General features: G+C 44.4%; 1 protein-coding gene across 2 annotated transcripts in view; it reads left to right on the top strand.

Annotated features, from left to right (window-relative positions):
• CORO6 (coronin 6) overlaps window positions 1-21886 on the top strand; it is a 152997-nt gene that overhangs the window by 55983 nt on the left and 75128 nt on the right. For both annotated transcript variants that reach the window (XM_073667964.1, XM_073667963.1), the window contains exon 3: window positions 10239-10361. In XM_073667964.1, coding sequence (XP_073524065.1) covers window positions 10239-10361 — 123 coding nt within the window. The remainder of the gene's footprint in view (window positions 1-10238; window positions 10362-21886) is intronic.

Here is a 21886-nt window from a genome sequence, read left to right as displayed (position 1 = left end):
ATTAAATCTGCCTGTAAATACTGTACATATTCCTCTTCCCCAAGTAAAGTCCAAGTTCTGGTTAAGAACCTCGTGTCCTCTGAATTTATTGCTGCCCTGGTCCCAGAAGAGAAATGCCTGGAGACAGCCGCGATCGGATGGTTGGAAGTAAGTGGAGCGCACCACATACACAGCCACACATCAGAGGGAGGACACGTATTGTCTGTAGGGTGCCAGAGCGAGCAGGGGCTACAGCTCGCTCATGACTACCTCGCTGAGGCACCTTACAGCTGTAATGCAACAGCAGAAGCAGAGGAGCCCAGATCAGGGCTTCTCTCCGAATGCAGATCTCCCATGAATCCCCTGCCGCTTGCTGGTTGTAGGTGGCTGGGCTCTCAGATTCTGTTGGCACTGGCCTCTGTAAGCCTGATCAAATGTCTAACAAAAATAGATAAGGATTCAAGAATGACTGTCTAAGAAAAGAAAATCCTCCCTTTTTATAGTAAAAACATAGGTACTTTATTAGTGAGATACTAAAAACTAGAAAAAACACCAACATGACAAACATCAATTATTTAAAAAAAGGGAAACTGACTATAACCAATTGTTGAACAGATATACCCTGGGGGAGCACAAGTTAAACATTTCTAACCTTCCCCTGTGAATATCCCTAACTGGATCCTACCTGACCGCGGAGGTTGGCATCTTAATAGCTAAAGCAAGAATGGCGCCCCCGCTCGCCCTACTAGTCATTTAATATACCCTAGGCTTAAATCAAATCCCTTTAAGAGAATACAAAGGAAGGCAGAAAAAATCCAGGAGACAAATCAAAACATATTGTCAGTCACATGCATGAGGAAAATCCCCGACCATTGATAGCTACAACCAGAAAATGATGGCATTAATACATCAATACACCAATATGTACAATGGAAAAAAATCAAGCACTGATGTATTACTTATAATAGGAGAAAGAGAGATATATCTAAAATGTTTCCTTTACCCTATCAACACTAAATCTAGTGCAAAGTGACTTAATACTCACAACATGTCAAAAAAAGGCCCCCAGTACAGTATCCAGGTATAAATCATAAGAGTATACTTACCGTATCTTAATTCTGGTGTAGACAAGCAGTCTCAGAGATCTACAATAGTCCCATAGAGAATAATTCCCCCCAAAATGCATTCAAACACTTCATGCTACCCCCACAGTGAACTCCCAAACAGTATCCCCAACATGAATAGTATGATGACCCTACATTCCCCCCAGGAAAGAATGAGGCCCCCACCATGTCTCCAAAACAGTATGATGTCCCCAAAGCCCCCCAACACAATATCGTGTTGCCACAGTACCAACACAGTATAATGGACTGTTACTTTGCAGCGCTGTGGTCCTGGGTTCAAATCCCACCAAGGACAACATCTGCAAGGAGTTTGTATGTTATCCCTGTGTTTGCATGGGTTTTCTCCCACACTCCAAAGACCTACTGATAGGGAATTTAGATTGTGAGCCCCAAAAAAAAGTCTCCATAATACCCCTCACACAGTATATCTCCACAATTACCCCACACATATTATGAGGTTTCCAGTGACTCCAAATACAGTGTATTGGCCCTCAAAGCCCCTCACAAAAATATAGTGGCCTCCACTGTCCCTCACAGTATGATGGGACCAACTGCTCCTCCTCTAACAGTTTGATGGCCCACCTAAGCCCTCCCCTCACACACATACACTTTATTATTGCTCTCACAACCCCTCACGCAGTATGATGCTTCCCCACTATCAGTATTTGGTCAGTATTTTTTCTCAGGAGTGGGAGCCAAAACCAGAAGTGGGTGATACAGTAATTGCAGAATTGGTGACTTGTTTCTATTATACCTTTTCTCTGATTGTTCCTCACCTGGTTTTGTCTCCCACTCCTGAGAAAAAATAGTGACCGAATACTGAACAAATACTGATAGTAGGGCCGTGGCTTTACAAGTACTAACTGACAAAATAAAAAAATAAAAACTACTTACCTCGCCCAATGCTCCACGTCACTCACTGCAGCATATGGACTGAGGCTCCTCTCAGCAGACGCAATCTAGTGATGTCATCGCGTCTGCTGTGCTGAGACTCAGATGCACAAGCTAAATGGTGGAACAGGGAGCCAATGGCTCTGTACATCTGCATCCTGAGGTTGAAGATACAGTTGAAATTGTGACGCCAGGGTGGGATTGGGTACACTGTGCCACGGCACCAGGTTCCCCCGACTAATTGCCCATCTGTGTGACACTTACTGGCGTTTGGGAATCTGTGTACAGTTAGCGCTGTTCCCAAGCGCCGGGTGCTGAACGCTGCCCTCATCAAAGTCCCCTGCCGACACTGAGATCAGCACCAGCAGAGGTTAATGATGAGGGTTGTAGTCGGCTCCCAGTGTCTCCACCTGTAAAAATAAGAATAAAATAAAAAAAATCCATATACTCACCTGACATAAGTGTCCCCCGCTGTAATCCTTGCGACCGCTCACGCCAAGGAAACAGGGAGAATGACTCCTGCAGCAAGCGGGCCCTGGTGCTGCACTCAGCGAGCGGTATCCTGTCACTCACTGAGCGCAGCGGAGGTCCGGGACCCGAGTCATTCTTCTCGGTGTGAGCGGTCGCTGAGATTACAGCGGAGAACACTTAGAACAGGTGAGTATATGGATTTTTTTAATTTTATTCCTATTTTATAGGTGGACACTGCAGGAGCAGACACGACTACTCTCATCATGGTCCCTGCTGGTGCTGATTGCAGCGCCGGAAGAGAACAATGATGAGGGCAGCATTCAGCACCCAGCGCTTGGGAACAGCGCTAACTGTACCACTGATTCCCAGGCGCCGGTCCGTGTGATCCTCATGCGGCACACAGGTGCAGACGGACACGGATATCTCCAATACTGTTTTTTCCGGTACCAGAAATATCAGGACGTGTGAAATAGCCCTAAATAGCTAAGCTATTTAAAAAAAGAATTCAAGAACATCACATGGCCAACTAGCAACACAGCAATATTAACAGTAGTTTCCTATTATCGCTTACAATAGACCTTTAAAAGTAATGTGTCAACAGCAAATGACCAACTGCTGTATTTACATCAGGTTTTTATGTTAAATGTATTTTTTTTTTATAAAACAACCTTGCTATTTTTGTTTTAAAAATAATTTTGTCACCTGGTTTCTAATCTGAGAGCAACATAATATAGAGACAGATTCCCCGAATCCAGCTATGCGTCACATAGGGTATATGCACACGTTAAGTATTTGGTGCGTTAAGTATTCCTGCATCTCTTGGCAGGAATAAAGCAGTGTAAAATAGGTGCGTTTTTGATGCGTTTTTACATGAGATTTTGTTGCAGATTTTTCCCCACTCATTAGTATGAATGAAATTTGCAGCAAAAATGCTAAAATAATTGAGATGCAGCAGATTTAAATCTGCACCAAATGTACAAGTCAAAAATTAGCAACATGTGCACAGGATTTCAGGTTTCTCATTCACTTTGTTGTCATCAGGAAACCTTTCAGGTTTTGTGACAAAGCTGTGCTTAAAAAAAAAAAAAAAAAAAAGGCGATAAGAACATGACAAAATTGCAACATGTGCACAGGCCATTACTGGGCTGCTTGCTGTAGTTTTGATTAAATCACTGTTTTATCAGCATGAAGTTATCACTAAATAGCTAATAAACCTGCTGCCATGTAATCCTCCATATTCATGAGCTTTCTATAACCACGCCCCCATCACTGATTGACAGCTTTCTGCCTATGCACAGTAAACACAAAAAGCTGCCAATCAGTGGTGTGGGCGGGGTTATACAGAGCTCAGCATTCAGAGAAGTGCTCAGTGTTTTTATTAAAGCTGCAGCAAACAGCCTAGTTAGTGACACATCTCGAGCATTACAGCACCACACGCTGCTCTCAGTTGGGGTAGCAAAAAAGCAACAGAGATTCCCTTTAAGCTTTCGTCAGAATCAGCAGCACTGAGACTCTGTGGGAGAACGGAATGTTTTACTTGGGACATACAGCAACCATTATATCTTCATCACAATACCGAGAATTAAAGGAGGAGAACTGACACAAATAAACTAAAGAGGTCCCACAATATAGTATTAACATACTCTAACAATTAACACAGCATCTTCATAAGTGTTACAAGAAGTTCAACGGGCTCACTGGGTGAAGTGGATCCTCTAAATCCAAGGTCCAGGTTGGCATATGGGCCACGGGCATTGGTGCAGCAGGTTGGTGAGTAGAGGGCCTGGAAACCGAAGGTAGACTGATGGAATTCAGAAAATCACAGGTAGGTGGAGAACGTCAGGAAACCACAGGTAGGCGGAGAATGTCAGGAAACCACAGGTAGGCAGGTGGAGTTCAGGAAAATCACAAGCAAGCGAAGGATGTCAGGAAACCGCAGGCAAGTAGGTGAAGTGCAGGAAACTGCAGGCAGGCGGAAGACATCAGGAAACGACAGGCAGGCAAATGGAGTGCAGGAAACAGCAGGCAGGCGGAGGACAACAGGAAACCGCAGGCAATCAAGATGGAGACATCCAGGACACCATAGGCAGGCAGCAGATAACACTCCAGAGTAACGGGAAAGTCAGCAACCAAGGAAGCGAACAGCCGGATAGACATCCTGAAAACTACAGGCGGACACAGAGAAGAGGTCCAGAAGACCCGGGGACAGGTAGTTAACAGAACTTCGGAGTAACAAGTAGCCACAGACAAGTAGGAAGAGTCACTAGAAGCTGCTTGTCTATAGGAGATACCCTGCAACCCGCAGCCAGATTGCTGCCCCACAAAACAGCAAGTCTAGTCTAAGATTCAGTACCAAGACCCAGGTGTGTGTCTTAGAAGTCCGTAAATGGGCCAAAGTAGTTAATGACATGGAAGCACGTCAGGACACCTGCAAAGCCCGATGTGGTTCACAAGAAAGGTCAACAGACGGTTGGTCTCTAGGCCTAATTTAAGACTCCTTTTTCCTGTTGGGCACATGAAGCATTAGCAACAATACACTGACTCAAACCCTATTTATTTGTAATAGGTGATCTGAGCATGCTCTGATTGGGGCGAAAGTTATTGTGAATGGGGTTAAGGAGAAGAACTGTGACCATCACCTATTGTGAATGGTAGATCCTGTGTTATTTACTATGTATGTAGGTATTGCTCTTCGTTGTAATTCTGATGAAAAGTCTTCTGTATAGAACAGGACGAATAAATCTAATATAAAGCCTAGTGGTCAGTGTGAAAATTGCCAGATTCCAGTTTACTTCAGCACCCTTTCTCAACAGCTGACTCTTATTTCATTAGGCCCAGCCTCTTCATTAGTCCAGTCACTCCCTGCAGTCACTGGCTTTGTAAATTTAGTCATTTCTTTGTACTTGAATATCCCTGTCAGAGAAAATTTAAAATCTGTAAAGACATCTCTGGAGAGGGGACATATCACCCTCACTTTGAACATATGGGATTAATTATAACTAGGGAAGTGAGAAAAAGCTGACACTTCAACCTCCATTAAAGTAAAGACCTCTCGCAGTGACCAGGAAATTACAAAAGGAAAACGGCTCTGAAGATCAGCTACCAAGACTGGGATTCGTTTATTCAGAGGTGGAGAAGTATACTTCGAAGGCAAGAGCTTCCTCTGTTCAGAGCACTGATCACAGACCTTTTGGAGCCAGAGGTCAGTGATGAATATTGAGATTTGCATCCATCCAATATTTATGGGAGATATATTTTCAGATTTGTAGCGAAAGGACAAACATAACACATTCACTCACATCACCGTAAGGCCATTCTAAGCCCTCCAACTTAATATTGATATGATGGATGATGCTATCCATGTCATGTTTCATCTCTATAGAAACTTGAAAATTGTGATAGGAAAGATGATGACACTATCTACCACCTGGACCTCCAGGGGCGAAGATATCCTAAAAGTTAGGGATCTCATAAAATTCTAACAGACCTAGCAGATCCCACAACCAGCCCCCATATGGGCTCACAAGGGGAGGTATGTGTTCGTAACCTTGGTCTAATAAAAAGCAGAATTTGGGTTTTTGTATTTTGTCAGTCCTGGAAGGTACAACTTGCTGTGGGTTCTGTCCATTTTCCTAAGGAGTACCTCCCTCCGCTAAGCTCTGAGCCATTTTCGCAAAATCAGGTTTAGTAATTTTCTTTTGTTATCCCTTTTATCCCATGTAACTGTATATACCATATTGTTTTGTTCCCATTTTATATCATCTTTGTATACTTTTTTATAAACACTAAACCGAACCCCTGAAGCCATACACTAGCTGTAACGGGTGTCCAATCCTGTATGAATGATTGGTGGTTGCAGCTACCAGTTCATTTTGTTATTGTAGATTTGGCATTGACCGCACGGGGTTATATACAGATATTTTGACTCGCCCTGGGGGATATGGGGGAAACTCGGTGCCCAGGCCTTCACCTTCTCTGGGATGTCACGGCAGTCGGCTCCCGGGCCCGTACCCTGGGGTCACTCTTTAAAAGGGGCTTGTTACTTGAAGGGGTGAATAACAGTTTTGTCTCGTGACGCCACCTGTGGTTCCTGGTAATGGGTACTAGCACTGCTGCAGACCTCCGGGGGTGATGGGATGGCAGCTGAGATGTTTCTGCTCCCCACAGGTGGAGCGGGCCCCCGGGGCAGGGTTGATGGAAGGGATGCAGGTGAGAGGTGGCCCGGTCTGGTCAGGGGGAATGACGGACACGCAAACAGGGGATTCGCTTCAGTACCTTTACTGGTGTAACGGCAGGTATGGTCCAGGGTGCCTAGTAGGAAGGGTGCACTTCTGGACTTTCCCCATTGAGCGGGTAGTAGGCCTCCTGGTCCGTTTCTTCCTCTCTCTAAAGCTCCTGGCCAACCTGGAACTAGGCCTAGCTTCTGTACGGTTTCACTCTCTCACCTGTCTGCTTGGTAATAGAACTTTTCTCTGGCTACCACTATCCCTGGACGCTGGGGCCTTCGTGGTTCCTAGTTCTGTACATGAGGGTACCAGGGGTCTGGAATCCTCCTGGTATGCCGGTTGTCCCTACTGGGTGTAGAAGACCCTGTAGGCGCGGAACCTGTGTCCGGCTTGTGTCCTGGGGTGAGCTTTAGATGCTCCTCTTCCCCCTTAACTCCTCTCTCGGCACAGCAGCTCAACAGGTGCTGCTCCTTCACTGGTCTAAAGTGCCAGCACACTCTGCCTACCTAACTCCACCCTCCATTATATATATCCCTAACAGGGCTCTCTCTGGTGGTATGAGGTGGAAGGGTGGAGGTGTCTGTGTGTAGTAAGGGCCTCTTGTGGAGAAGTCCGTCCATGCACCCTTTTGGGTCCTGTGGTACCTGTGTGTAGCAGGGTGCCACAATTTCATGCATTGGAATCTGAGGTGTACTCTCACTGTGAGTTCCACAATAATAACTGGCCTAGTAGTAGAAGCAGCCGCGGCCTCGTCCATTACTGGTCAGTCAGTAACGTAATTATCCTGACGATTCGAGGCTGCTGAGTTGCGTCTCAATGACAGACTGGTGACAGCAGTGTGATCTGCGTGATCTCCCTGTTGTTATTTGTGACAATCCCTCAAGAATTGGTTCTTGGGTTAACACTTTCTATATACGCTTTCTATAAATCTGAGACATTCTTGTTTGTCGTGCATGTGTGGCACCCCAGGGGTCCGGTTGCCACAGTGGCATTGCATCCCTCACAAGAGGTGATGCCATGCCTGGAAGCAAGCAGGGGTCCCCTAATCAGGTATACTAGCATGCAACACTTTTCTGGCTCCAGACCAGCAAGGGGAGCTCCTCTCCTTAGCAACTGGGATCTGGAGGCGGGGTTAGTTAGAGTTAGTGAGAAGATTGAATACAGGACAGCGACGAGGAAGGACCTGGGGATTGGAGCTGCACAGCAGCTCACCCCACTGAGCAGCCTAGAAGAACCGGACACCGGAGTCCGAGGTGGGGCACTGAAGGCCCAGCAGCAGAAACCAGAGGGCAGGAGACTGCAGGTCTCCTGGCCCCATCAGACGCCCGGTGGCTCTGTAGCACATAGGGCCCAGCACCGCCACGTGGGAGCGACACTCCAGGAAGGCCCGAGCTGCCTGCCATACGGGTGAGCACAAAGACGTTTTACTCAGGGACGAGGGCCGCAGCACAGCTATAAGCAGCAGGGCCAAAGAGATTAGCGCAAAGAGAAGACCTTCAACTTCACCTGGCGAGGTGGATTCCCAACTTGCTTCCAGGCCTCCCGGACCTCTACTACAAGCTAGTACCCATGCCCCGGTCTGCCTAACCACCGCAAGTAAAGATTAGAGGAAACCGCCATTAAGCTGTGGACTGGTTATTATCTGTACCATCCCCTGCATTACACTGCACAGCAACATCTATAACATCACCATTTCATGCCCTGGGGCTTAGCTCTGCCTGTGGAGAGCTGTCCCAACTCTGCTGCGTCACCATCAGCTCCAGAGGATCTGTACTGCAGCGGCGGCTCCATATAGCCGCATACCACAGGTGGCGTCACGAACATTAAACTATAAAAACTATAATCCCCTTTTTATTGACCGCCCTGGGTCACGGACCGGGTCACCGCCACTGTGACATCCCCCAGCACCGACCGGCCCGGCTACCGAGTACCCCACGGCCCAGGGGGCGCGTCACATGGATTTTGTTTCTTCCATTGCAGCCATTATAAATGTATTTATTTTCCATTCTGACAGCTGAGATATCTGTTTCCTAGATGTAAACATTTACTGTGCTTGCTTTGTTTGAGACACATACAGGTGGTTTACCTTTGTTTTCTCTTGTTGAATGCCTTGGTTATGTATCTGGGTTTGGTTGTACCTGTGCACTTGTGGTGTTTGATCATACACTGACTTATAGGGGTGGTCGGAAGCTAACACTGGTTTAATCCTAAATATCTATCTATTTAATGTAATAATCAAATTTTTTCTAATATACTATAATTAAAAATTCTCAACTAACCCCCTTTACTCTAACTGCTTTATTTTTTTTACCAACTTCCTGTTTCATGGCTCTTCATTTGAGAATCACAAGTGCATGCTGAGATACTCAAACAAGAAGTCATCAGGGGGCAGAGGCTGCTGTTAATGTTGCAGCCCCTGTTCCCACCCTGAAATAAAGCATCATCTGTTTCAGGGGCTAGGCTAGTCCCTGCTGTACTGAGCATATGTTGGTTGTCAATTCTGACATATGCTCAGTAGGATCTAGACACTACAGTTTTTTTTTTAATGCAGTAACAGTGCGCTCCCTCTTCAGATCTGATGAGAAGTGATGAGCCAGCAAGAGAGTGCACTGTCAGTGCCCATTGTAAAGACATAACTGACAGAGCAGGAAATGCAGACCAGCCCCACCCCCGCAACCAATGTCACTTTCAGAGATGTGGCTGATCTGTGTTCTCCCTGCTCACTGGGTAACCTCTGTACAATAACCATATTGGGGTCCTTCCCCTACTTCTGATTGATTGTGCTGCTTCCCAGAGTAAACACTGTCTAAATGCTGCCAATGTGTGTGTGGCCGTATGCATATGAAGTGGCTGGGCGCATTCTCCTCCAACTTCTTTCTTCTGATGCCGCTTGCTACACTAATACACCGAGAAGTACAGCGAGCAAGAATATATCACGTTCAGTATTTGGTCAGTATTTTATATCAGTATTTTTAAGCCAAAACCAGGAGTGAAACAATCAGAGGAAAAGTATAATAGAAACACGTCACCACTTCTGTATTTATCACCCACTCCTGGTTTTGGCTTACAAATACTGAGGTAAAATACTGACCAAATACTGAAAGTGTGAACATGGCCTTAGTGCGAGAAGAAAGGAGACAAATAGGAGAACACGCGCGGCCGCACATATACCAACAGCATTCACGGATATAACTTGTACCCATTATAGTCTATGTAAGTTTTCATATGCCCGTGTAATCAGAGACATGTCCGATTTTTCAAACTCGCCAATTCAACTCTATGGGTCTGGGATAAAATCGGACTGAACTTGGATGCCATTCACTGCTTGAGAAACCCCCATTAGTTAATTTTTTCATCTGAGAAAAGCTGAAAACACTGATCAATGTCTGATGAAAACTGGATCAAGAACACTAATGAAACTTGGACCGTTTACGAGAAAATCTCTGACGTCTGAATGAGCCAACTTGGTGTATTGTCTCCATACATAAATACATACAATTTCTACATACATAAATATGACCTGTTTTATGTTTCATTTTTGGTTTAGACAGGACGTGTGGATAAGAATCATCCCTCAGTCAGCGGGCATACAGCACCGGTACTGGATATAGACTGGTGCCCTCACAACGACAATGTCATTGCCAGTGCGTCAGATGACACTACAATCATGGTAAGTGATATTCATCAACATTTCAGGCTTCTTTTTTGTTTTAATGATCATGTCAGATGTTACACATTTCCACTTGTTCGGTTGGTATAAGTCTGTATTTTATGCATCCGACAGCTGGGAGATCTATTGTTGGTGACATTTTGGACAAGATTACCCAAAACCCGCAATTCTGACATTTTAATTATTTTTTTCTTTATGCGTTTACTATATGGGATAAATAATTTTATATTTTGAAAGATCTGAGTTTTAGACCTTTTTGGAGAAACCAATATGTTTATTTTTTAGTTTTTAACTGTTTTTTTTTCAGATCTAATTTTTATTTATTTTGGTCATACCAATCAATGAGCAATCGTTAGATTTTAACCCCTACATAACTGATGTATATTTACGTTATCAGTCGTGTCCCTACCTTTGCTGCGGACTCCGGCGCTGAGCCCGCATCTTTCACTACACTTGATGGCTGATTAAATCAGCCATCAAGTGCCTCTAAGAGCTGCAGGTGGATCTGAGATCCACCCGCGGCTGGTAACAAGTTAAGTGCCGCTGTCAATAACTGTCAGCCCTGCTATGTATAGCACAGACTATCGCACGATCACTGCTTCAAGTCTCCTAAGGAGACAATTGAAGCAAGTAAAAAGTGAAAAATTATTTAAAAAAAAATATATAAAAAAAATAAAACAACATAAAAGTTCAAATCACCCCCCTTTTTGCTCCATTAAAAAATACACATATTTGATATCACTGCATTTAGAAATTTCTGATCAATCAAAATATAAAGTCAATTAATCTGATTGGTAAACGGCGTAACGAGAAAAAAAATCAAAATGCCAGAACTATGGGTTTTTTTGGTCGCCGCAACATTGCAATGAAATGCAATAACAGCCCAACAAAACATTGAATCTACCCCCAAAATGATATTAATACAAATTTCAGCTCGGGGTGTAAAAAATAAACCCTCACACAGCCCCAGATCATGAAAATTGAGAACGTTATGGATCTCGAAAAATGGTGACAAACGCAAAACCTTTTTTCATACAAATTTCTAGTTTTTTTTTTTACTACTTAAATAAAAGATAAACTATACATGTTTGGTAGCGGCGTTCTCATACTGACCTGGGGAATTATATTACCAGGTCAGCTTTACCATAAAATGAAAATGGTAAATAAAAAACCTAAAAAACAATTTGTGGAATTGCACTTTTCCAGTATACTATATGGTAAAACCAATGGTGTCATTCAAAATTATAACTCATCCTGCAAAAAAAAGCCCTCATACGGCCATATTGACGGAAAAATAAAAAAGTTATGGTCTTGGAAGAAGGGAAGGATAAAATGAAAAATTGCCCGGGGGTGAAGCCATTGGCTGCAATAACAGTTCAAATGGATTCTGTGGGTGCTTTTTTTTAGGTGGTGTCTATCTTTTCAGATGGGCACAAAAATGTAGTACTAGTAGACTAAATTATTGTGCCCTTCTGAAAAGACAGTATGTAACGATTCATCGCACACCCCTTACAATATGCGAACCGTTTATTTTACAAGTAGTGATTTAGACATAAGCATTGACATGGAAATTGTGCAGGGATATGCGACAGAAAAAATCAAACGTTTCGACCCTGCCAGGGTCTCATTCATATAGTCGCTGTGAAAAAAGAAGATAGTGCATCAATGTCAAAACACAAATACATATAGTTGAAACCAGAAGTTTACATGCACTATGTATGCATGGAATCAATGGCGCTATATAAATAAATAATAATATTATACACTATATAAAAATACACATATGCATGTTTTTCTCAATATCTGACATGAAATCAGAATAAACCTTTCCCGTTTTAGGTCTGTTAGCATTACCATAATGTCTTAAAATATTCTCTCTCTATCATTATTCTGGCATTTGGCAAATATTAAAAATTCTGGTAATCCTAATTGACCTAAAACTGGAGGATCTTGTCAAAATGATATTTGTGTGCACATGTTTCGTCTCATGTCACTTCTTTTAAGGCCACGGCCCCACTATCAGTATTTGGTCAGTATTTTTTCTCAGGAGTGGGAGCCAAAACCAGGTGAGGAACAATCAGAGAAAAGGTATAATAGAAACTAGTCACCAATTCTACATTTATCACCCACTCCTGGCTTTGGCTCCCACTCGTGAGAAACAATACTGACCAAATACTGATAGTGGGGCCGTGGCCTTACTGTTTCAGTGATCGGAAACCCTTAAGAACTGACATGCTCATTCTTCAGGTGGCTTCCACTCGGACGCTGCCCGCTCTCTATCATTCACAGTATAGAGCCTCTAGAAAAAAACTCTTTTTCAAGTCAGTGAACCCATTTAGTTTTTCAAAAGGAAGACTCTTTAGGAAACGCTGGCTTGTTTTTTCTGAAACATCTTTTTTAGCATTTTTATGTTGTTATTTTCTGACTTTTTTGACCAACAACAGGTATTTTGAGATTTTTTCTATAGTTTTTGAGGAGTCTTGTTTTACTGGCGCTTTCTGGAATATTATTTAAACTTATTTTTTATTGAAGCAAGATATTTTTTGAGTGGGCATCTTTTTAACCTTTCCATTGATGTCATAGGTCACTTCTTTTAAACACTTGGCGTTCTTGAAGACCTGCAGATAATTAAAAATGATCAAAATACTGAACATATTAAAGGGAATCTGATCAAGTGTCAGCTATATGGGCACGCAGGTCATAGGAAGATGAAAAAATGATACCTTAATGTCTCATTCCACAGAAATGCACATTTTTCTTAATATGTAAATGAGCTGTTAAGATCTATGGGCCGAACATAGCTCTCCCTGACAATCTACCTCGGGATCTTATTATAAATGAGAGGGGGCATTACCTATGTGATGTGTAATGGCCGATCTCTGCTCTCCTGATCTCACTGCAGAGCTGTGTGTTATTATACCTGACACATCTGCTGGTTCCTCTCATCTTCAGCTTCTGTCTCACAGGCAGACAGGGCTGCAATACAGCAGAGCTGTGTGAGCTGCAGCCAGGGGTGTATATAGGACTCATGGGGCCCCATAGCAGAAGTTCTAATTGGGCCCCCCCTCCAAAAAAAAAGTAAATAATTGTCGGGGTCACAGTAGAGCAGATCTCACAACTTTCCATCCTTTACATAGTAATTTTCCTCCTGCTGAAGTCCTAGATCCCTCTTTCATTGCCCCCATAAAGTATGATGCCAACAAAAGTGTCCCCCATGCACAGTATGATACCCCCATGGTGAATTCCTCCACATGCACAGTATAATAATCTTACTGTACCCCACCTCAACTCCCAGGGCAAAGTATGCTGACCCCAACACAGTATGATCCCCCAATTGTGACCCCTTAGAGCTAGAGAGGATGGTACGTAATAAGGGATGGTGTTATACATAATAAAAGATGAAACTATATAACTAAGGATGGCGCTATACATAATAAATGAGTACACTGTTTACTAAGGGAGTATTCTATTCATAATAAGTGAGTACACTATATACTAAGGGAGTATGCTATACACAATAAGTGAGTACACTATATACTAAGGGAGTATGCTATACATAATACGGCTACATTCTTGTATCTGTGTGCAGTGTCGGTGTGCTGCCCTGCTTTACAGACACATTGAGCATGTCCTATTCTAATCCTCAAAATCGGATCAAAACAGGACAGTCTCTGACCCTCACAGATCTCATTCTCAGATCTGTGATTTTCATGGAAGTGTGAATGGATCTATAAAACTCTACGAGTCCGTGGACTATCCGATTAAAAAATCTGGCTGCACCCGGACATTTCACACAAATGTGAGAATGCAGCCTAAGGGATTTTACAGATAACATTATCACTCCAAGTCACACAATACAAATACAGAATAATATTTACATCCAGGCACTTACCGCTGACGTCTCATCTGATCAGAGTCGGTTTCTGCTGCTTCTTCTCCATCTTGTCAGACCTTCATGACGACATCTCCCAGCCACGACTCCTCTTGTCAAGATGATCTCCAGGCCAGAAAATAACAAGGTCACATATATTGTATACATACATGTGTCTCCCCCACACTGCGCCCGTGACTACAGATATGTACCCCCCCCATTAATATACTATTAGCCACTTAGTAATCAAAATATAAAGTGATAAGCAGGACTGTGCCCCCCATTAACGGTAATCTCCACCGGCCAATAACATAAATTATTCAGTCTCTGTGACTCTCCCTAATTAACTGTAAGGCTATGTGTCCACAATGCAGAAATGAAGCAGAAATTTTCTGGAGCATTTTTGCATGTCCGTGGCAGAAAAAAACGCTTGCGGATTTTACACGCGTTTTTTAAGCGTTTTTACTTGCCGATTTGCCATGCGTTTTTCCAATGCATTGTATAGGAAAATCCGCATGTGGAAACGCACAAGAAATGGTCTTGCTGCGTTTTTTTCCGCACCTAAAATCCGTGCAGAAAAAATCTTCACCATGTGCACAGAACTTGCAAAATGTCATAGGAAGTCATGGGATAAGATGTGCAATGTTTTTCTGCTGCATTTCCGCATGGAAAAAAATGCACAAAAAACGCACCAAATCCGCATCGTGTGCACATAGCCTTAAGCTATGTGCACACAGAAAATATGCAAGGCTTTACAGTACAAGCAAAGTGAAACCCCCATAATTGATCTCTCCCAGCACCCCCATCATTACTCTCTCCCAACACCCCCTTCATTGCTCTCTCCCAGCACCCCCATCATTGCTCTGTCCCAGCACCCCCATCATTACTCTCTCCCAACACCCCCTTCATTGCTCTCTCCCAGCACCCCCATCATTGCTCTGTCCCAGCACCCTCGTCATTGCTCTCTCCCAGCACCCCATCATTGCCCTCTCCCAGAACCCCATCATTGCTCTCTCCCAGCACCCCCATCATTGCTCTGTCCCAGCACCCTCATCATTGCTTTCTCACAGCACCCCCATCATTGCTCTCTTCCAGCATCCCCATCATTGCTGTCTCCCAGCACCCCCATCATTGTTCTCTCCCAGCACCCCATCATTGCTCTCTCCCAGCACACCAAAATTGCTCTCTCCCAGCAACCCCCATCATTGCTCTCTCCCAGCAACCCCCATCATTGCTCTCTCCCAGCATCTTCATCATTGCTCTCTCCCAGCACCTCCTTCATTGCTCTCTCCCAGCAACTCCAGCATTGCTCTCTCCCAGCAACCCGTCATTGCTCTCCCCATCCCCACCATCCCCATCATTGCTCTCCTCATCCTCATCATTGCTTTCCCCATCCCCACCATCCCAATCATTGCTCTCCCCATCCGCATCATTGCTTTCCCCATCTCCACCATCCTCATCATTGCTCTCTCTATCCCCACCATCAACATCATTGCTCTCCCCATCCCCATCATTGCTTTCCCCATCCCCATCATTGCTCTCCCCAGCCCCATCACTGCTCTCTCCATCGCCACCATCCCCATCATTGCTCTCTCCATCATTGCGCTGCCCATCCCCATCATTGCTCTCTCCAGCTCCACCATCCCCATCATTGCTCTCCCCATCATTGGTCTCCACATCCCCATCATTGCTCTCCCCATCATTGCTCTCCCCATCCCCATCATTGCTCTCCCCAGCTCCATCAGCCCCATCATTGCTCTCCCTAGCCCCATCATTGCTCTCCCCAGCTTCATCAGCCCCATCATTGCTCTCTCCAGCCCCATCATTGCTCTCTCCAGCCACACCATCCCCATCATTGCTCTCCCCAGCCTCATCATTGCTCTCCCCAGCCCCATCATTGTTCTCCAGAGCCCCACCATCTCCATCATTGCTCTCCCAAGCCCCATCATCCCCATCATTGTGGGCCCCATCATTCCTCTCACTATCCTCATCATTTCTCTCCCCAGCTCCATAAGCCTCATCATTGCTCTCCCCAGCTCCATCAGCCCCATCATTGCTCTCCCCAGCCCCAGCATTGCTCTCCCAGCCCCACCATCCCCATCATTGCTCTCTCCAGCCCCACCATCCCCATCATTGCTCTCCCCCACCTCCACTCCCCAGTGTTTCAGTTTAAAAATAAATAAAAAAACAACAACTTACCTCTCAGCCCGCTCCCCTGCAGCATCCTCCTCGGTGCTGGCAACTTTCGCTCTGACACAGGCCTGCGCTGCATGATGATGTCATCAAGCAGCACGGGCCTGTGTCAGGAAGGAAGCACCGGGCAGGAAGCAGAGGTGAGGACGGATCCCTCCAGCTCTGCTGCCATTTTCCTTCTGTCAGCAGCGGAGCTGCAGGAATCACTCCCTGCCCGCTGCGTGCAGAGAGCAGCTGCATTGGCGGCGATATGTCCACCCCTGGACTGCTTAGGGGCCCCCCGGATCATGGGCCCCATAGCAGTCGCGTGGCCTGCCGCCATTGGCGGTACGCCACTGGCTGCCGCTGCAAAAGTGTTTGTAAGGCTACAAAGTTCAATTCTACTGTTCTGTGTTATTACATGTCTCATATTAGTAACGCTGCCTTTCATATAAAATAATCCCTGGAGGCAGATTCTCAGGGAGATCAGTGTCCGGCCCATAGATCTTAACAGCTATTTTACATATCAAGAAAAACGTGGATTTCTCTGGAATAAAACATCAGATCGCAGATATCAAGGTATTATTTTATTCACCTTCTATGAACTACATGCCCATACAGCCAGCTTAGGAGGGTTGATCCTACTGAAGATTCCCAGCAAAATTGTTTTTGAATAGCAATAATCTTTTAAGCTTTTTTTGAGCAATTTTTTTCATGCATTTTATTTGGAGTGGATCCATTCCAAGAAACTCATCAAGAAACTCAGTGTGCACATATGCTGAAGAAGGAACATATCCTGAACCAGTTTCCGCTTAAAAAAATCGTCGTTTTTAAGCCCTTAAAAATCCCAATATGAACATAGCCCTTGAAGAACTTTAACTACATAATGGGTATTTGTCTACCTGTCAGTAATTACAACAGATTATTTCCTTGCACTGTTCTCCTGTAGTGCTTTATTGTTAGATTGACATGCTTGATACAAGTAATGTTGGAGCCTCTGGAACATTTTCTGGAGTGAGGTATTACCTTGGCCCTTAAGCATCTGGTTATATATAGACCATGCAGCCATGTGCCCTGCTCTGAAGTCTGAATCCCACACTGTGATACAGCAGTTCTAATAATACCTCCCTCACTAGAAGGAGATGGGGACAGGGAAGCGGCGGATCAGATGCCAAAAACAGAGGCCAGCTTGTGACGGGAGTCAGGGGATTCCAGTAAGCTGTTATTCAGACACTACCACGTGGTGATTTTTAGTTTTCAAGATTCAGGAAGAGCGGCGTCTCCTTTTCAGATCATGATATTAATGACTACGGGATAAGAGCCAGTGGAACACAATACTCCTCAGCTTCGTATCCACCCATCTTTTTACTGTGGCTGCCACAGAATAAACAAGTGAAAACAATTGGATGGAGAATAAAGTGCATTAGAAAGTTGTGAGGTCTAATTAAAGCAACCCTTCATGCCAGCTAAAAAATGTGCCTATAGATAACTAATGCGTAGACATCATACTTGGTGCCGTGCTTTTGATCCCTGCTGCAGCCATTTTCACTTGATGGGTCCAGTTCCTATATGTCCAGAATGGCCACTGCAGTGCCATGGGGCGCTCAGTGAAGGCTGAACCACGTCTTCCCGCACCCCCTCGGCTGCTGCCCCTCCCTTCACTGTCATAGACAGTAGGGAAGGACAGAGATGGTGACAAATGATAATTATTATTATATTAATTAACAGCAGCACTATAATTCCCAGCAAGACTCACTTGCAGTAAGGAGAATATCACACACATTGACCACACTTTGGCCAAGGCTTCACCCCAAAGGTATGTGCACCCAATGTCTTTTTTAGGTATTTTCCCCTGAAAAAGCACTAAAAAGATGTTACAAAGTATGAACAGAATGCACAGCAATGTACAAACAATTTGCTGTGCATATGTTCAGTTTTTCAGAGTCTTCTTTAATCGCTTCAGGCTTCCAAAGCCATGCATCGGCTAGAAGAAACCTGTTCATTCATCAGGTGGCTTTGCTTTGGAAGCTATCAAAAACAAAAAACTGCTGCAGTTTTCCTGAAGAGGATTCACATTAGAAAGCTCTGCGAGTCCAGGGTGTACACATACCCTGAGACTACACAGTTTTGAGTCTACAGCATTGTTATGACTCAGGGCTAGAACCCCGGGCAACGGGACTGTTGCAGACACCAGATAGTTTTTGTGATGCAAATAGAAAACTGCTTTATTTATTTTCTTACGGAGAGGCATGTCAGCTTCATAGTTACACGCTTTACTGGTTCCTGACCAGCAACAAAATGTATGGCACAGCATGGTGCCAGTTTCTGGTCCGCGAGAACGCCAAGAGTGTGCAAAGCAGTCATCAAAGCAAAAGGTGGCTACTTTGAAGAACCTAGAATATAAGACATATTTTCAGTTGTTTCACACTTTTTTGTTAAGTATATAATTCCACATGTGTTAATTCATAGTTTTGATGCCTTCAGTGTGAATGTACAATTTTCATAGTCATGAAAATACAGAAAAATCTTTAAATGAGACGGTGTGTCCAAACTTTTGGTCTGTACTGTATATATATATTTTTTAAGTGTTTTCATCTTGCAAAATCTGTAAAAAATAATTTCAAATATATACGGTAAATGTGATATCGCCATAATCGGACCAACTTACTTAATAAAGATAACATGTAACTTACTACATGGTGAACGGCAAAAACAAATCCCTATAAAACATTTGCAGATCAGGGCCCCGCAGATAGTCCATGCATCACGTTCCATGTTCAGACTATGACACATGGATGTGTGAATGCCGACTACAAGAGTATACCCACAATCCCAGCCTGTCCTGCCTGACGTTAATATTGCACAACCACCTTTATTGGATGCCCTGTCCTCCAGGAGCGCCTATGACCCCTTTGTCACACTCCATTTTCCAAAAAATAGCATCCTCTCAATTCTCACTTGTATACAATACAATTTTCTATACACAGGCTAAGTTAATAGTTTTTAATTTAAGGGACTGTCTTTTAATCCCTTTTAAACCCTTTATGACCAGAACAGTTTTTCATTTTTGCAATTTCCCTTTTACTTTGCCTGATTCCAAGAGGTTTATTTTTTTATTTTCCTATTGACATGGCCATATCAGGGCTTGTTTTTGTGGAACGAGTTGTATTTTTGAATGACACCATTCACTTTATCATATAATGTACTGAAAAATGGGAAAGAGATTGCAAGTGTGGTGAAATGCTGGGCAAAAAAGCAATTCTATCATTTATTTTTTGGGCTTTGTTTTAACGGCATTCATTATGCGGTGAGAATGATCTGACAACCTGAGTCTGCATGTCAGTTTCATTATGTTGCCAACTTTATATACTGTATATATATACTGTGTATATATATATATATATATATATATATATATATATATATATATATATATATACAGCTATGGCAAAAAGAGACCACTGCAAAATTTTCAGTTTCTCTGATTTTTCTCTTTATAGGTATATTTTTGAGTAAAATGTACATTGTGGTTTTATTCTATAAACTACTGACAACATGTCTCCAAAATTCAAAGCTAAAAATTTTGTATTTATTTGCAACAAATGATAAAGCGTCAAAATACTAAAAAAGAAAGAGTGCTTTCAGACCTCAAATTACTCATGTTTTAACTCAGGAACAGTTCAGGAATCAATATTTGGTGGACTAACCATCATTTTTAATCATAGCTTTCTTGCATCTTTCCATGCTTTCCAATAGAAAACTGTTCAGTGGTCTCTCAATTTTTGCCAGAGCTGCATGTGTATATATATATATATATATATATATATATATATATATATATATATATATATATATACACACACACACATGTACAGTATAGACCAAAAGTTTGGACACACCTCATTTAAAGATTTTTCTGTATTTTCTTGACTATGAAAATTGTACATTGTAACATACCTGGCGGCGTCCTTGCATAGTGGTCCATCTCCCATTGTGCAAGAGCGCGCACTTGATTTCCAGTCCAGACTATCACTTTGGCTTCTTTCCATATGGTCTGCTTTGCTCTGCCCTGTCTGCTTAGGGCGATGCCCACTGAACTTCCTGTTTCTTATAGCTACTGCAGACACATCCCTGATGCTTCCTCAGCCTATTGCTGTCTGTCACCTGGTATTTAACCCAGCTCCTCCCTGGAATCCTGGCCTGAGCATCTTGTTCTGTCAGTTGGCTTCTTGTCACTGATGTGCCAGGTCCTGTCTATGTTTCCTGCCTTGCGGTATCAGTTCCCGTGTCTGAACTGAGTCCTGTCTGTGTACTCTAGCCAGCTGCCTTTCCTGGAGGCTGTATTTCCAGGCCCGTGTGAACACGCTCTTAGCCTGTTCCTTCTGCCCTCTAGGGGCTGTATACCTAGATCTGTTTGTGTCTTTTCCCAGTGTCTGTTCCTGCCCTAACCATCTTCCAGCCTGTTTCCCCTTTCTCTCTACGCCCATATCTTCCCTTTTTCTGCAGAGTCTGAACTCGTACCTAACTCCTGCTCGTTGTCACTGTACTTCCGTTTGTGAGTTTGTGGTCCACTCGCTACTTCACTGCAAGTACCCTGTGGGTATCTGGTTCTGCCTTTCCCTTCCTGTCTGTTCCGTGTGAACAGAGCCCTGTCCCCTCTGCCCTGCCTTGCTCACTGCTCCGGCAGTCTCGCTCTGCTCTGACCCTTTGCTCACTACTCCGGCAGTCTCGCTCTGCTCTGACCCTTTGCTCGCTGCTCCGGCAGTCTCGCTCTGTTCTGACCCTTTGCTCGCTGCTCCGGCAGTCTCGCTCTGCTCTGACCCTTTGTTTGCTGCTCCGGCAGTCTCGCTCTGCTCTGACCCTTTGCTCGCTGCTCCGGCAGTCTCGCTCTGCTCTGACCCTTTGCTCGCTGCTCTGGCAGTCTCGCTCTGCTCTGACCCTTTGCTCACTGCTCCGGCAGTCTCGCTCTGCTCTGACCCTTTGCTCTCTGCTCCGGCAGTCTCGCTCTGCTCTGACCCTTTGCTCGCTGCTCCGGCAGTCTCGCTCTGCTCTGACCCTTTGCTCGCTGCTCTGGCAGCCTCGCTCTGCTCTGACCCTTTGCTCACTGCTCTGGCAGTCTCGCTCTGCTCTGACCCTTTGCTCACTGCTCCGGCAGTCTCGCTCTGCTCTGACCCTTTGCTCACTGTTCCGGCAGTCTCGCTCTGCTCTGACCCTTTGCTCGCTGCTCCGGCAGTCTCGCTCTGCTCTGACCCTTTGTCCACTGCTCCGGCAGTCTCGTCCTGCTCTAACTCTTGCTCACCGCTCCAGGCGGCCTCGTCCTGCTCTACTCTCGCTCACCGCTTCAGGCAGTCTCGTCTTGCTCTGCTCTTGCTTGCCGCTCTGGGCAGCCTCACTCTGCTGTGTTTGTCCACCGCATCTGCGGTTCTGTTCCTGAGCCCCAGTCTGTACTGGGTCCTATCCACTCTGTGCTCCAACCTGCCAG

The sequence above is a fragment of the Phyllobates terribilis genome, unplaced genomic scaffold (assembly GCF_046119375.1).
Source record: "Phyllobates terribilis strain yellow unplaced genomic scaffold, ASM4611937v1 Scaffold_2__4_contigs__length_985480577, whole genome shotgun sequence".
NCBI classification, from domain to species: Eukaryota; Metazoa; Chordata; class Amphibia; order Anura; family Dendrobatidae; genus Phyllobates; species Phyllobates terribilis.
Note: the sequence above shows the minus strand (reverse complement) of the source record. Positions and strands in the feature narration are given on the sequence as shown.